At 48.3% G+C, this 15,095-nt stretch overlaps 1 protein-coding gene across 2 annotated transcripts in view; it reads right to left on the bottom strand.

The window, feature by feature from the left end:
• The window catches only part of MICAL3 (microtubule associated monooxygenase, calponin and LIM domain containing 3), a 200,002-nt gene that overhangs the window by 64,812 nt on the left and 120,095 nt on the right, over positions 1-15,095 (bottom strand). Inside the window, exons 17-19 of one of the 2 annotated variants that reach the window (XM_008578162.1) lie at positions 9,805-9,991; positions 3,421-3,509; positions 2,523-2,610 (exon numbers count right to left, since the gene is read on the bottom strand). In XM_008578162.1, coding sequence (XP_008576384.1) covers positions 2,523-2,610; positions 3,421-3,509; positions 9,805-9,991 — 364 coding nt within the window. Of the gene's footprint in view, positions 1-1,352; positions 2,611-3,420; positions 3,510-9,804; positions 9,992-15,095 lie in introns of those variants that run through there. The other variant, XM_008578154.1, reaches the window with a different exon arrangement.

Raw genomic sequence — 15,095 nt, 5'->3', positions numbered from 1 at the left:
CCTGGTCACACACGAGAGAACCAAGTTCATTCACTCGCAGCCTTTCCTGGTCTACAGTGAGTGGAGGAGATGCACGGTGGATCTGGGCAATGACTATGCTCTGTGACACACATTCTGGAACCCTGAAACACCTGAGCTTTTCAAAAGGAAACTCTAGTTAAGTAATCAAAGCTTTAAGTTTGGAATTTAAAGAAGGAAACCTCTATCAAAGGAGAAAGTGAAATCTAGTTTCTGCCAGCATAAGGTGTCACTCATAAAAGTGAGTCAGCTCCCAGGGAAAGTGCCAGTGCTTTGGCGGAGCACGTGCAGGACTCAGAGCTGTAATTTCCAAAAGCCTGCGTCTCCAGAGGCGAATACCAATGGAACTCCATCAACTCTGAGCTCTCTGGCCTCCGCCATGCCTAGAGGTCCCTGTGGCTGGGAATAGGCCTGCCTCCTTTGCCTCAGAGGCCCCACCCCCCACGACAGCTCTGGGATGCCACATCTTGAGCCCCTCATGCCACAACAGGCAGGCCACCCTCTAGCTCAGAATCAAGACCTGCGTGACTGAGATGTCCCCGGGGCTTTGATTCTTACTTGGTTGTTTTAATTCTTTAACCAATGCTCATCTTCTCTCCCTGCTTTATAGAACATTCTTCTTCTCTACAGAACGCTTAATTCTTTAGAACACCTAAAAACCTGAAATCCATTATGCCTTCAATTGGACAGTAAGAACGGCAACCTGACCCACATGGGAAAGGGGACAAACTCAGCTTGCTCAGGAATGACCTTAACTCCACTGTTTAATTCTTTTTTAAGAATGTTCTATAATCCATACCTGAAAGGAAAGTCTAATTTCTTTGAGTTGCTTTACTGAATAGTCAGATTCCTTGAAAAATCTCTCTCTGCTAGAATAAGGCCTAAACAATTCGGATGGTGCTCTCTCCTGATCCAATGCACACCCTACAGCATAAAGCCACAGTCTCTGTTACATCGCTCTGGTCATCTCTCTCTGCCAGCCAGTCCGCCACACTCTGACTGTCAGCTGCAAAGGGCTATCGCACTTCATGAGAAAGACAGATTATATAAAGGGCTTCAAGACTGTAGCAGGTTTATTTGTTTATTTTTGGTGGCTGGCCAGTACAGGGATCTGAACCCTTGACCTTGGTGTTACGTGGCTGTGCTCTAACCAACCGAACCAACTGGCCAGCCCATGTAGCAGGTTTAAAAGCCATTTGTGGTGTAGACATGGCTATGAAATGTTGTTTCCACCTGCAGGCCACTTTTCTGGTAAGGGCTCATGTAGTGGAAGAAGCAAAGTTCACCTGTCTTGGCTGGGGTTGCTGTGTTGGCCACCAAATCAGAGCCTCCCTCTCCCAGAATGAGCACCTCGTGGCTTTCGTTAACTAGTTCTTAAGCATAGGAAGTGACTCTGGGAACTTGGTACTGAAGTCCACACGGATAATTGTCCCTCTTCCCATCATGGAGATTCCACTACCAACTCCTTCTCCATGGTTTCTGGCATTGGCTGATCATCTTTCATTTTTATATGAGTTTGTAACGGCTGCTTGAAATATATTTGCTTTGAACGAAACAAAATGTGTGACAAACAGAAACACAGCTCCGTTATTTCCTCTCCCACCTACACAGTGACACCAGGCTGTGAACAATCTGGGGCTATGGTGGGGGCAGCAGGACCACTCGGCACTTTGCAGAACTGTGGACATATCTTACAGGCTACTTTACATGGAGCAGAGAGAGACAATTTTAAGGAAAAGAGCAACACATTTCTTCTCAACAGGTCTTGTGCCCATGAGCCCTCCAAGTCCTGCCCTGCTGTGACCAGAGTATGTATGTTTTTAGAGACAGAGATGGTGTGATTCACCTCCTGGCACAGGAAGTGATAGTGGAAGTGAAACAAATTAGAGCTTGACTCTCATTAGAAGTCCAAATGCCCCAAGAGGTCACGATGTCCTTTAAGGGAACAGGTCAAAAAGAAGAGCAGTGATGGCTTATCCAGACAGCTAAAAGAATAGGATGCCAGAATCTCAAGTTCAGGGGCACAGTCCAGAGCGTGGGCCCTAATTGGTATAACCCCACCTCTGTCAAAAGACTCTGAATGGGACTCTCGCTTGGGTTAGGGACAAGAGCAGCTTGTTTGGAATCCTGTCTCCCTAATGGGAGCTGGGCTGGCCTGCCCGCGTGTCTGCTGGGTGTGAGATGGGCTGCAGTGGCAGCGCTGCAGACTGAGCAAACCTGCCCAGGGGCGTGGGTGGTGCCTCTGGCCAGAGGGTGCCCTCACTGGCTCACAGGCTGCCAGTGAAACTCCCTTCTGATCTGGACCAGCACCTCTGACAGGCCATAGAGAAAGGGGACTCCGAATGCAAGCAGCTGGCACATGAAAAAGGAGTCCAAAGGGTTTTGGGCCACTTGATGCCCAATTGAAGAAATGTTGCTTTGGAGGTGCTGGCTCACCCCCTTGGCCTTGTCACAGAGGCCGAGAGAGTGATGCACCACCCAGCGAAACAAGGAAGTGAGGCTACCTGGGGCTCTCCCAGCCGAGCTGGCGGCGATGCTGGCCCGTCCGTGCACATCTGCAGCAGTGCCGTCCTGCAGGGGTCCTCCAGCCTCCTGGGAAAGTCCACAAGAGAAGAAGGTGACTCTGACTGGCTTGTCCCTGCTGATCATACCAGTCAATCACTCTCCACACAGTAAGTCTTTCTTTTAAAAATGGGGACATATTTCACATTGAAGTCGCCAAGAGTCAAAGCCTAGATCTACACAAGTATACTTTTCCCCACGAGTTCCTATGCAGTTAACAGAAGCCTCTCGAGGAAGCACTGGTCGGTCAGCCTGCATGCTGACAAGGGGCATGCACCCTGTTCACCCTGACAAAAATGGGTGGAAGAACCACTCATTTAAAAATAAAGAAAAAAGTTCTTAGGTACTTACCTTAACTCATAGAATAAAGTAACGAAAGGAATCGGCAGGCAGAGCAGATTATTTGCAGTGAGTTCCTTTCCAGTGTGGACAGCAAATGAGCATTTGCCCTCACACAAGGCAGAGGAAGGGACGCCCCTATGGTGCCTTTCCTCCCCTACCGCCTAATTACTTGAAAAGTGGATACAAAGTTCCTCAGCAGCAAGGTGTTCTTCTCTCAGAAAGATGCTTATTTACAAAAGCAAAAATCTTCTCCACACGAGTAGAGTGAGCAGAAGGGGGTCTGTATAATCTCCCAGATCCGACTCAGGTGATGGATGAAACATTACCTTAGCAAAGAGCAGCACTAGCTTATGCTTCAAAAGCTGGTTCCTTCCCGAAAATGGACTGTACCCACATCCCAGGCCCTTCCCCTCCCGGAAGAGTGGTGCTGCGCTGGCCATTCAGCAGGTTCCGCTCGGCCACACCTGCTCTCCCACTTACAGAGTGGGTTGCCATTACCTTTCCAGACAGGGGGGCCACTGCTGGTCTCTTCCTCTGTGCGTAGCCAGAGAGTCTGTGACAGTAGTGTGGTTTACAGTAGAATTTACCTGCAGAGAGCCAGAAGCAAGGAAAGGCAGTGAGCACGGCTCTTCAGTGCTGCCTGTGGTCCCTGTCGCCTTTGCCACTGCCCCAGCCTTCCCCAGCTGCCTTCCTGTCCAGGGGCTGGGCCCTCCCTGCAAACTTTGACTCCCTCTCTCCTCTCCTGAAGGGAGGGGTCTTTCCTTTGGGAACATGAAGTCCATGGAGCCATCACCCAATCAGGGCCCAGAGTGAGAACACGAGGCTTGTGTGGCAGGCCAGCAAACAAAAGTGTCAGTGTGTGCGGAACAAAGACGTGGTCACATGAGAAGCCGGGACAAGCATTTCCGGGGAAACCAAGGACAGGCACAAGTGCGGGTGGAGGCGTGAAGGCCGCGGGGCGCCGCACACAGCACAGAGAGCTGGACAGGGAACTGGACAGGCCCGCCTCTCCCGCAGCTAGACTCCCTCCCTCTCCACCATCCACTAGCCAGTGCTGGTGCTGCTGCAGGCAGGACCCGTAGGAAGTCAGGATCTGCACTAAAAACCAAGATAAAACAGAAACAGAAAATCCTGCAACGGACTAAGAGTAGAATGGAACAGAATAAAATGGAATAAAAAACAGAGTGCACTGTGGCATGATTAGATTTAAATATTATTTCTTAAAACTTTTGGCTATGTCTACTTGTGTTTACTGGGTCCTAATGTAACATGTGCTTCCTACTGGGGCTGTGGTCAAAAAAGTTTGATCTAAGCTTCAAAAAAGTTTGAAAACACTGATCTTGGCTTTTCTCATGACACTGGTAGCAGAATTAACTCCAAAAGAGTTAACTTTTTTCTGAGTCCCTTTACTCTCACTTAAAGAGCTAAGGCTTCTGAACATCAAATGATAGAAACTGCTGGAGCAGAAGTGATCCTGCCTCGTCCTTCCCACCTGTAGAGAGTGCTCCTTGGACAATGAGCTTTCCTGATCTCAAAGTTAAAATAAAAGGACCTAAGGGATCTGATTATTTTTCCTCTTTTCCTTCCTTTTTGCTTTCATTTTTCTTTCTACCTGCACTTCCCACTCCATGCTGAATACACCTACTAGTAAGACAAAGTTTACGAAATTTCATAGATTTCAAATACTATTCATAATACACGGTACGTTTTCCCAAACAGAATTTTCCACTAGCTATTGGCACTTAACCAGGACTCAGAGATGCTACATTTGTTGTCAGGAACACTTGACGACCACCAACCTCACTGCTCGTCTCTCAACAAGAGGAGTTGAGTCACGGGTTATGTTTTTCAGCTTGGCCACAATTTCCTTTTACAAGCTGTGATAAGCTACTCTGCTTTTGTGAATTCTGGCCACCAATAAACAATAAGACAAGATAAAATGTATTAGTACTCAGAGCATACACTACTTTTTTGGGGTCTGTTTTGCATCTCATATTTGAAGAAATACTCTCCCCCTTTTCCATGTGGCTCTGATGGGGGCTATCGACCATGTGGCCTGACATTACCCACCACAGAAGTGAAAATATGACCCAGGCTGGTAGATCAGAAAGCCCCCCTTCCCTCCACCCCACCCAAGGAGACAGTGCTCCAGAACCGGCCTGTGACTAAAGTCAGGCTAACCAGAGCCACGCTGAGGCTGTTGCAGACGGTGAGGGCGGAACAGCCCTTCTCTAAGACTGCTATCTGGAAGAACAGTATAAACCTGATGCTTAAACGTTAATCTGACTTGGGTTTCTCTTACTTGTAATGAAGGTCTTGTAGAAAACTACAGTTACCACTACTTTCATTCTTCTATTTTTTTCTTGCATTAATTCGCTTTTTTCTACTAAAGCGGAATCTTAAATATTAAAATACAGTTCAATTTAACTCAAGTGATTCCCCATTAGACCCTGCTCTGGTATCCTAAATTAATAAAGAAAAGAGGTTTAAATATCAGAAACAAGTCCCATAAAGCCAAACCAAAAGGTAATTTCTGAAAAAGTTCCAGAGAACTGTTTTCTCTAGTAAGATGGTACAACATGATGCAGGAAACGTGAGCACCAAAACCAGACCTCAGTCAAATGCTGCCTCCCTAGGCTCATGGCCAGGGGACTGCTGGCCTCCGTGGACATGTCTCCTCACATAGGAAATGAGCACAACACCTGTGTCACAGGTTGGAATCATTAAATGAGATCCCGTATATCACATGCTGTGGGTGCTCAGTTAATGTATCCCCTTATACTCCTTCCCAAAATCAACTTGAGGGCACTTTTTGCTTTTTAGATGAATAAAAAGAGCTAATTTTTATATAACATTTATCGTGTGCCAGACACTTAACTGCTTTACATCTATCAACTCATCTACTCTTCAAATGATCCAACCAGGCCGGTACCATTATTATCCACCATCTTGGACTGAGTGTTCCCCCAATACCTGACTCCCACTGTGACAGTGTTAAGAGGCTGGAAAATCCTATTATGGTAACTGAAAGGTGGGGCCTTCAAGAGGTGATTGGATTGTAGGACTGTGCCCTAGTGAATGGATTAACAACGGTGGTCACAAGCATGGTTTGGAGGGCTTTACAAGGAGAGAGCACGAGGAGGTTAGGCGCTCTCTGCTCTACCATTTCATCATGTGATACCTGCAACAATGAAGCCACCACCAAAGAAAGCTCTCACCAGATGTGTTCCCTGGACACTGGACTTCCCAGCCTCTGAAACTATAAGTAATAAATTTCATTTTCTTTATAAATCACCCAGTTCCAGGTATTTTTGTTATAAGCAACAGAAGCGGACTAATACACCCACCTCTTGCCAGCTGAGGCACAGACAGGCCAAGCAACCTGCCCAAAGTTAGTAAATGTCAGAGGCAGGATTTGAACCTAAGAAGCTGGCTCCAGAGCCTACACTTTTAGCCACTATATTACGATGCCTTTATCAATTAGTAAATCCAGCCATGCTAATATTATAAATTAATTACAAATGACGGATGATTCAGTCAAGTAACGCATTTTTGATGGTCTAGATTAAGGAATTTTGATAATTAAATATGGGAGTGACTGGAAAAGGGAATTGGAAAAAGCAGGTGGCCACAGAGTAAGCTGAAGGTAAACTAGGCCATTTATTCAGCAACTTATAGGGTGCCATCACATGACAGGTACTAATCTAAACACTAAGAGTCTGCCACTCAAGAAGACAGACAAGTTCCCAGTTTGGAAAGAGTAGACAATGGATGAGTCATTGCCACACAGCAGTGGCTACTGTGTGGAGAAGAACAGCAGGGTGTGCGACGGAACCTGGGTGGCTACCTCACATCAAGAAGTCTGGGAGTGCTCCTCTGCGGAGGGACTATGTGCAGATGTGAACGAGAAGAAGCCCACCCAAGAAGGCTGTGGAGACGGCTAGTGCGCAGCCCTAAGGCAGCAGGGGCCTTGCAGGCTTCTGAAAGCCGTCAGTATGGCAGGGAGGCTGCGGCGGCTGTGTGAAGCTCGCCCACCAGGCAAGGGCTGCGGGTTCTGACTACACTGCAGTGGGCTGTGAGGTAGAAAGCAGGAGATGGGCGAGATCTGATTCACACCCTTTTAAGATGCCCGGGTCACTTTGCAGAGTAGTCTGCAGCAGCAACCTGGCGGTAGGGAGACCAGCAGAGCTGGGGAACAGCTCCTGAGGACTGCCCCCGACAGGCCACCTTACCAGGGACTGTGTGTTTTCTCTCCTCAAGATGACAAACAAAGACTGGACATACTGTCTGATTTAGAGTCCTGTATTAAGATTTGGCAGCAATCAAAAATGAGCTAGTGTTTGGCAAGAGAAAGAGGAGCTTTCTTTTGGACAGACTGCACCCTGTAAGAGAGGGAGTAAGCAGCGACAAGGGACGCACAGACACAGCTTGAAGTCTCAGAGCCTCAATTTACCAGCGTAGAGTTGACAATGGGCCTGGAGTCACTAATCCCTGAATCTCTGACCTGGAATGGATCTCAGAGGTCATTTAGTGCAAACCAGCACTGACTAGCTGTGTAAACTTGGATAAGCAACTTCTCTCAACTCAGTTTCCTGATTTATGAAATTATAGTAATAAAAGCAGCTACTTTATGGGGTTGTGAGGACAAAATGACATGGTATGTGTTCAAGGGCCCAGCACAATGCCTGGGTTATTTCCTTTCTCCCGAGTTACCGTTTCCCTTGCTTTTTCTTTTTCTATCTGGGACTCTTCAGTTAGATTTCTGAATCATTCCACCTGTCCTCTGACAAATGAGGGGTTGCTCTGTGCAGGGACTAAGCTGATGAAACTTTTATCCGGGTTAAAATTTGGGGAGCTGGTTACACCCTATGTTCTCCTTGCCCTAGTGTCAAGAACAATGCACTCGACGCGGCCGGCTGCAGCCTGCCCCGACCTCACATCACTCCCCCTCAGCTCCCGTCGTTCCCTGGCCTGGCAGGCCATCCCTTCCCTCTACTTAGCCATTTCTTACTTCTCTTTCAAAGTCTAGCTGAAGGTCAATTAAGTCATTCCAAACTGCTCTTCAACTTCACTGATTTCTTCCTCCTCTGAACTTCTACAAAATTACAATCTATACTATGTAACTTAGCCCTTAATCATATACAGTCGTCGCCCCTTATCTGCAGGGGATACTTTCCAAAACCCCCAGTGGATACCTGAAACCATGGCTAGTACCAAATCCTATATTTACTATGTTTTCTCCTATACAGACACACCTATGACATAAATTATAAATTAGGCACAGAAAGATTAACACTAATAATAGAACAATTATAACAATGTAAGTAATAGTTAGATGACTACCGTCTCTCTCACAATGTCTTATACTGTACGGAAACTGAAACTGTGGACAAGGAGCTACTACACTCTCATGGTGTCTTCTGTTGCTTTATGTGCACTGGTCTCATCCCATCCATCAGAACGTAAGCTCCGAGAGGCACCCTTCACACTTCATGTGGATCCTCAAGAGAATGTAGCAAAGGCGAACACACAGGCAACAATACCTGTAGATCCGCTGGCTGGACCTTGAGGGATCTTCTTTCCAGGCAGATCCCATGAAGAGAGCCTAACTAAAATAACCTAAGCATAAATGACTAATAAAAGAGCTTGGATGGGCTCCATCTGCCAACCCCACCCTTGGAAATCAAAGGTGTTATCCAGAGAGCAGGTGTGTGGAAAAGTGGAACGGAAAATCTGATACCAAACGATCTACCTTCCAATTTAAACAGGCATTTTAATTCTCTCCCCACTGGGCAGTGCTCTTGACTAATGCGACAAGAGCCACAGTGGTCCCAGTCAGCCTTTCTCAGCTCACCATTCTGAGCCCCTTTCTCACTCCCTCTGACAGAGCTGCCTGTTAGCAGGGTCTGGGTGATGGCACTGACCGCATCCTAGTCGCATGGGGTCCCTCTCCTCTGTGACATCACCTTATCGCCTTACAATCTCCTCACTCCAAGAAATCACCTACTAAGCAAAAACTTAATAACACCCTGTGAGGATTTACTTTCCTCTCCTAGTAACCGAGGTCTCTTCACTGCCTTTGAGTCAGCGAGACTGCCTCCCTGAGGCTCCTCCGGCATCCTGCAGCAATGGGCACAGGAGGCATCGATGCCTTTGGTCACTTTTTCCAACTAACCTTAAAGGGCCTTCAGATGGCAGCATGCCAGCCTGCCTCTGTCGACCAGCTCTGCTACCTGTTTGCATAACTCTCTACCTTTCACTCTATTCAAGGCCTTTCCACCGTAAAAACAGCAAATGTCACAAGAGGCTAGGCCATAACCATAGGTAAATTAGACTTAGGCCCTGTGCAACGAGCTCTCAGTTCATCAGACACGGGGTGATAAAACACTGATGCCAGAGAGAGGTGGCGATACCGTGCACATTTCAGTCAGCTTTGAGAGGTAAGTCTGAGAACCCAGGGGCCTGGGATCTAGTTTCAATTTGCTGTCATCAATCTTAGGCAAGAAATTTGACATCTATAGACTTGTGATTCCCCTTGTATAAAGAAAAGACAAAAAAGACATCCTTTTTGTGTCCCTTTTATCTCAAGATCCCATGATGAGGTAAGAGAGCGAGTGAGTACGTGGGAAGCCAGGGAAGTGGTTTAGATAAATGCATGCCAGTCTTGTTACCATCTTTACCGAGTAATGCTATGGCACAAACTTGACTTTGGGAAATATTTATAAGAAAGAGTCTCAGAAAAAACAAAGAATGAAGGGAGGTAGATGGGAAAGGTTAGGAGACGTACAGTGAAAAAAACACACGTAGAAGAACGCAGCCCGGGGCCCTAAGGTCCCAGGTATGTGGGAAAGAGTGCATGGCCTGCAGAGCGGACAGGCTCACCGTCCTCCGTGTCGTAGGCATAGGCCGAGAGGCGCAGGGTGGTGGCGCAGTACTCGCACTTGAAACAGCTCCGGTGGAAGAACTTGCCCTCGGCACTCAGCCTCTCCATCACGTAGACCCGCTTCTGGCAGAAATAGCACGTGTCGCTGCCTCCTAAGTTCTGTGGGAATTCCTTCTTCATGGAGCCCTGTAGGATGGAGGCAGGGAAGAGGAGCACCTCAGGGCCACTCCTCTCAGGCGCCTGGCTGGCAGTGCACAACCCTCCGTGTAAGGGGACCCGACCCTCACTAAGGGACTTGTCTTGAGACAGACACAAGTATTAGGTGGCTGCGGTTCACTCTGCTTTTGGCTCTCCTGAGAGCAATGGCACCTTTGCAGCAGGTGCATTGTATGTGCCTCTGGACAGTACTCGGCACATGATGGATTCTGAACCAATGTTAATCAACAGCCATGAACAAACTGAGCTAGTTTGCCTCTGATGAAGGATCCAATTTCATAATAATCAAACAGAACTATTTTGACAGAATGCTGTTGTGGCGTAGCATATCTCTAAAAGTGATCACTCTGAAGTCCAGGAGACTCATATATAAATAGTGCATGTAGAACCACATGAACACTGCAAAAAAAAAAAAAAAAAAAAAAAAAACACACACACACATATTTTATTTCTGGACTTCAGAGAGATTGCTTTCAGAGATATTAAGTATGCTTCCCCATACAAAATTCTTAACTACTGCAGTCCTAGAAATTCAATTACGAAAATTCACACAACCTAAAAAAAAATTATCACATGGCATATACTGGCTATACGGATTACCAAGCTGCTTAGGACCAGGTGGGTCTGCCCAGCACAACTGTGCTAGGTCTAACAGGACAGCACCCTGGAGGCATCTCTTACCAGCTCCTTCTTGTCTAGAAGGGTTTTGGGCTGCTCTTTCCTTTGAAGCTGATTGGCTATCTGCTCAGCCAATGAGCTCACTCCGCCCGTGTACATCTTTATATACTTCTATTGGTTGGAGATTATAAAATGACCAGAATAAAGGGAAATGAGAAGGAAAAATAAATAAATTAAGAAAACAAGAAAAAAAAATCTCTGAAAGATGTCAAATGAGCACAAGGTGCAGCAGCAAACCATGCCAACAAAGTGCCACAAGCAGGAGACTGGGCGGTGGAAAAGCCCACACAGAGCTGCCAGCACCGGCAGGAACGGGGACAGCAGGGAACATTATCCTCTGCAGGGGAGAACTTTTTCACATCTTTCTGGAATATGCAGTTCCAGGGGAACAGGGAAGTAGGAAGACAGGATGGATACATTCACAGGACAAAGTAAGAAAGGGAGTCTGTTATGCATAAAGAATTCAAGAGGGACAACTCCCATGCGGACCGGGGTGGCCAGGCTGACCGTGTTTCAAGGTGTGAGAAAGGGCTTGGGAACTTAATCCCCCTTGATAAAAAAAACCAAGCTCTTTCCTGTAAAGGCTGACTCTCCACTTGGGTAACAGATGTCAGGAGCTCCAGTACTACTTGTGACATCTTCCCCCTCCTTATTAACAGTGACCGATAGTGCTGGCTGTATGCAGCACACACTTCCCAGCTTCACTGGGAGGAGCCTGTCAGCCTGTTCTCCCTGCTGATATGTAACGGGGTCTGAGTGGTCCACCAGGCACTCAGGCCAAAGCCTTCTGGACTGGGCAGGGCATCTCAACCACAACCTGCTGCCATGCAGACGGGCTGCCTCAACTAGTCCTGGGAAGTGAGAATGTGTTTCTAGTCCAAGAGGGATTTTTATAGGTTGGGGGGAAAAAAAAAAAAAGCCCAACCAACTCAATCCTTTTTCTGGTAATGCTGAGGAAATAACAGGAGAAGAGTACCAAGTTTTCAGTGTAAGCCATCCTGCTGACACCTAGGCCTGGCACTGAGGCAGCACAGCTCTGAGCCTGTCCCTGGGGACAGAGTCAGAGTCCTGCTGGCAGGAGTCCTTTAGAGACTCTGTGTCCTGGTCACCCTTCCACGTGGAGATGGATGTGACACCTGGTATGTATGACGCTCCTCTCATGAACTACATGGAACAAGGGGGCTCCCTGCCAAGTCTGAGGGACCCCAACTCTAATTCTGACTCAGAAACCCACCAGGAGCAATTACCTTGGAGATATCAACAACCCTGTTGGGAAGTGGTTTAAATGAACAGAGATATGGTCACGTGTAAAAGGATCAGTGGCTTCCACAACAGCACACGGCACGCCCCGGGCTGTGCGGGGAAGATAGGAGAGAGCTATGGGGAACTACTGCTACATAACAAGGGCACAGCGGAAGCACCGACGGGAGAACAGTTCTCTTCTGGCTCAGCTCACAGCTCAACTGGAACTGCAGAATCAACTGTGTTTTTCAATTCAAAAATAAGGGGATTTCCAAGGATTGGTGCCACCTGCCCATTAGCTTCAAAGATTATACCCATCAGTAGTCGGAAAAAACAAGTGGCTCTTAGACCTAAACCCTCTTTAGCTTAGGGACATTACAGAAGCCTAGGCCTGGGGCCGACCGACACCAGGCAGAGCTGAGCAGACAATTTGACAGCTGACGCTGAGGGAGCAGAAAACTGCATTTCTTTCATTCTACAGCAGACACGTGAGGGTGTGGGCCAGACGTCAAACATGAGCCCAGGATGCTGAGTAAGCCACAGGTCCTCGTGGCTCTCCAAGGGCCTTCTCCTCCAGCCACAAACCAACACCCTCAGTGGCTGCAGCCTGGGGCTTCCCGCACGCAGTGTCTGTCACATTCAGTCCTTAGCGACATGGGGACACTGACAAGCATCCTCCCAAGAGGGGGGAAGACTCAAGTTCTATCTGTTCCTGGAATGAAAAGCAGATGGTTTCCTTCTCCCCACTCCTAAAAAACAGCCAGAATGTAGCAATCGCTGCACACACACTACTGCATACCACTCATGCATCTGCCTCCACACACGCATGCTGCAGAGTCTGGCGCTGGCTCAAGAACAGGAAGCGTAAACAGGGCAAGAAGACCCCCCGGCCCACTGTGAACCCTCCACAGCTAGATCAGCAGCACCGCAGGAAACAGCAGAGTTCACTCCCAGAACCCTGCATATTTGCTACTCTATTTGAGAGGTTTAATTCCAGTGTGGTTCATATTCTGTGACACATATTATGACAAAGACATTGGAAGTTAGAAAAGCCAACAGCTGGAAAATGTTTATAATTACTGAAACAGTTAAAATGTAATCAAAGTGGGTTTTACTTTGACAGAATTTGACGTGTTAAACACAATTCAGTGAAAGCGAGCAGGGTCTGCCCGCAGGCCTCGCACGCAAAGCAGACACACACACCACCGGCTCGCTACAGTGACAGGCCGACGTGAAGGCGCCTCAGCCCCCCTCAGGGCAGGTGACGTTTGCAAGAGTGGGCTGAGGAGAGCTGCAGGGACACGCACTCGCCAAGCCCATGCCATGCTACCTGTCGGAGGGAGTCAGAGGAGGGAGAGGCAGGACAGTGGGAGGAGCGCAGACTAAGAGACAGCTCCCACTGGTTGACAAAAGATCGACGCGAAGGTTCAGGCTCTGGCTATAAAATACAAGACGGAGAAAAAAAACCAAAGGAAATGTTAAATTAAAACCTGACAGTTTTAGATCCTTTTACCCTAGACCATTATCTAAATAACACGTATAGTAAAGGAAACTCTTCCCAGAAGCACGAATGAGGGTTCAAGGCTTCCATTCTGCTTTGAACTTGCCCTTTCCTAATGCTGACAGCAAGGCGCGCTCGGGAACGCAGCCCCACGGCTGTGAGCCACTCGCTACAGTCTCGTCCTCTCTTGCTCGGTGTTCCCACTCTGCCCACCCTCTAAGTGGACACCACCACCAGCCAGGAGGCGGTGGAGGCAGAGGCGGTATCCTGCTAGAACACCTGCTCTTCTGCTCTGCAGAGAGACCCTCACTGGCCTGAGTCGGGACTTCTTGTGGGCAAAAAGATTCTACCACCACCACCCCATCACTCCATCTGCCTTACAAATAGCAAGCAACAGAGACAGCAAGCTAGAGTGAAGCTCGCTCTACACACAGGCCAGGAGTACGGCACCTCCTCCTCTCACTTCCAGTGCTCACAGAAGCTCTCCTTGCCAAGGAGCCTGTCAAGTCCTGAGCAATGATGTGGAGAAAAGACTCGAACCCCCAAAGTCCTCCGCAGACTGCGCACAGCACGGGTAGCAAAAGTGTGCCAGGGTCTTCTTCAAAGGTTGGCCCACGCAGCCAGGCTCTCTCCAGTCCCCAGAGTGAGAAGGCAGCAAAAACATTGACTAGCAGTAACTGCTTAGTTTTCTACCAGGTTCAGGATGAAACATTTACAGGATGGAAGGAACAGAGGCTACTGTCCTGGTAATGAGAAGCCCCATGCTCCTGAAGCTCTGGGCAGATCCATCATGCCCCCTACTTCAGCCGGCACCCACTTCATTGCTTCTTGCGGGTGACAAAATGGAGTGCCTCACCAGCCTCTGCTCCAGATGCTCAGCCAGCTCACTGGCCCTGAGCTCAGCACTTGGGGTGGAGCCAGCAATACAAACCCCAGGGAGCTCTGCAGAAGAGTGCCACCCACCAAAAGGAAACAAGAGAGAAGACTCTGCCGTCCCCCTGGGATGGCAGAGCAGTCAAAGCTAGTGAGAGGAGTTGGGAGCTGAGTGGAGGGTGGGGCAGAGAGAGCAGGGGAGTGCACATGCAAGATCATGGGGTAGTGGAGGGAAAGTCCTGGAAAAGAACATAAACAGTGTCCCCCAAAAGCACCTAGCCAGGAGTCCTGTACTGAGGAATCCAGAAACCAGCTCACAGGGAGGGAAAAAGAAAGAAAAATCCCTGCAAACCTTACTGCCTCCTAAACTCAAAACCCTACCTTCTCCCCTCTGCTCTGCAGCCCTAGACTTCAAATTGTTCCTCCCTGCCAATTTCTCCTCTTGTTCAATATACTTCCCTCCCTTCTTTTTTTTTTTTTTGTCTTTTTTCCGTGTCCGGCAACGGATCGCAACCCTCAGTGTCGCCCCCGTACCGGACTGGGACCGGCAACGGGATCGCAACCCTCGGTGTTGCCCCCGCGCCTCGCTCAGCCAGTGAGCGGGAACCGGTCTGTATGTGGGATCCGAACCCTCGGGTGGGAGCGCCGCCGCGCTTCCCAAGCGGTGCACTATCCAGTGCGCCACCGGGCCGGCCCAAAAAGTGATCATTTCAATAGATGCAGAAAAAGCATTTGATAAAATCCAATGCCTCTTCATATAAAAACACTCAACTGCTGTAC

This window comes from Galeopterus variegatus, unplaced genomic scaffold (genome assembly GCF_000696425.1).
Source record: "Galeopterus variegatus unplaced genomic scaffold, G_variegatus-3.0.2 Scaffold73, whole genome shotgun sequence".
Lineage (NCBI taxonomy): Eukaryota > Metazoa > Chordata > Mammalia > Dermoptera > Cynocephalidae > Galeopterus > Galeopterus variegatus.
This window is presented reverse-complemented; position numbering and strand designations above follow the sequence as displayed.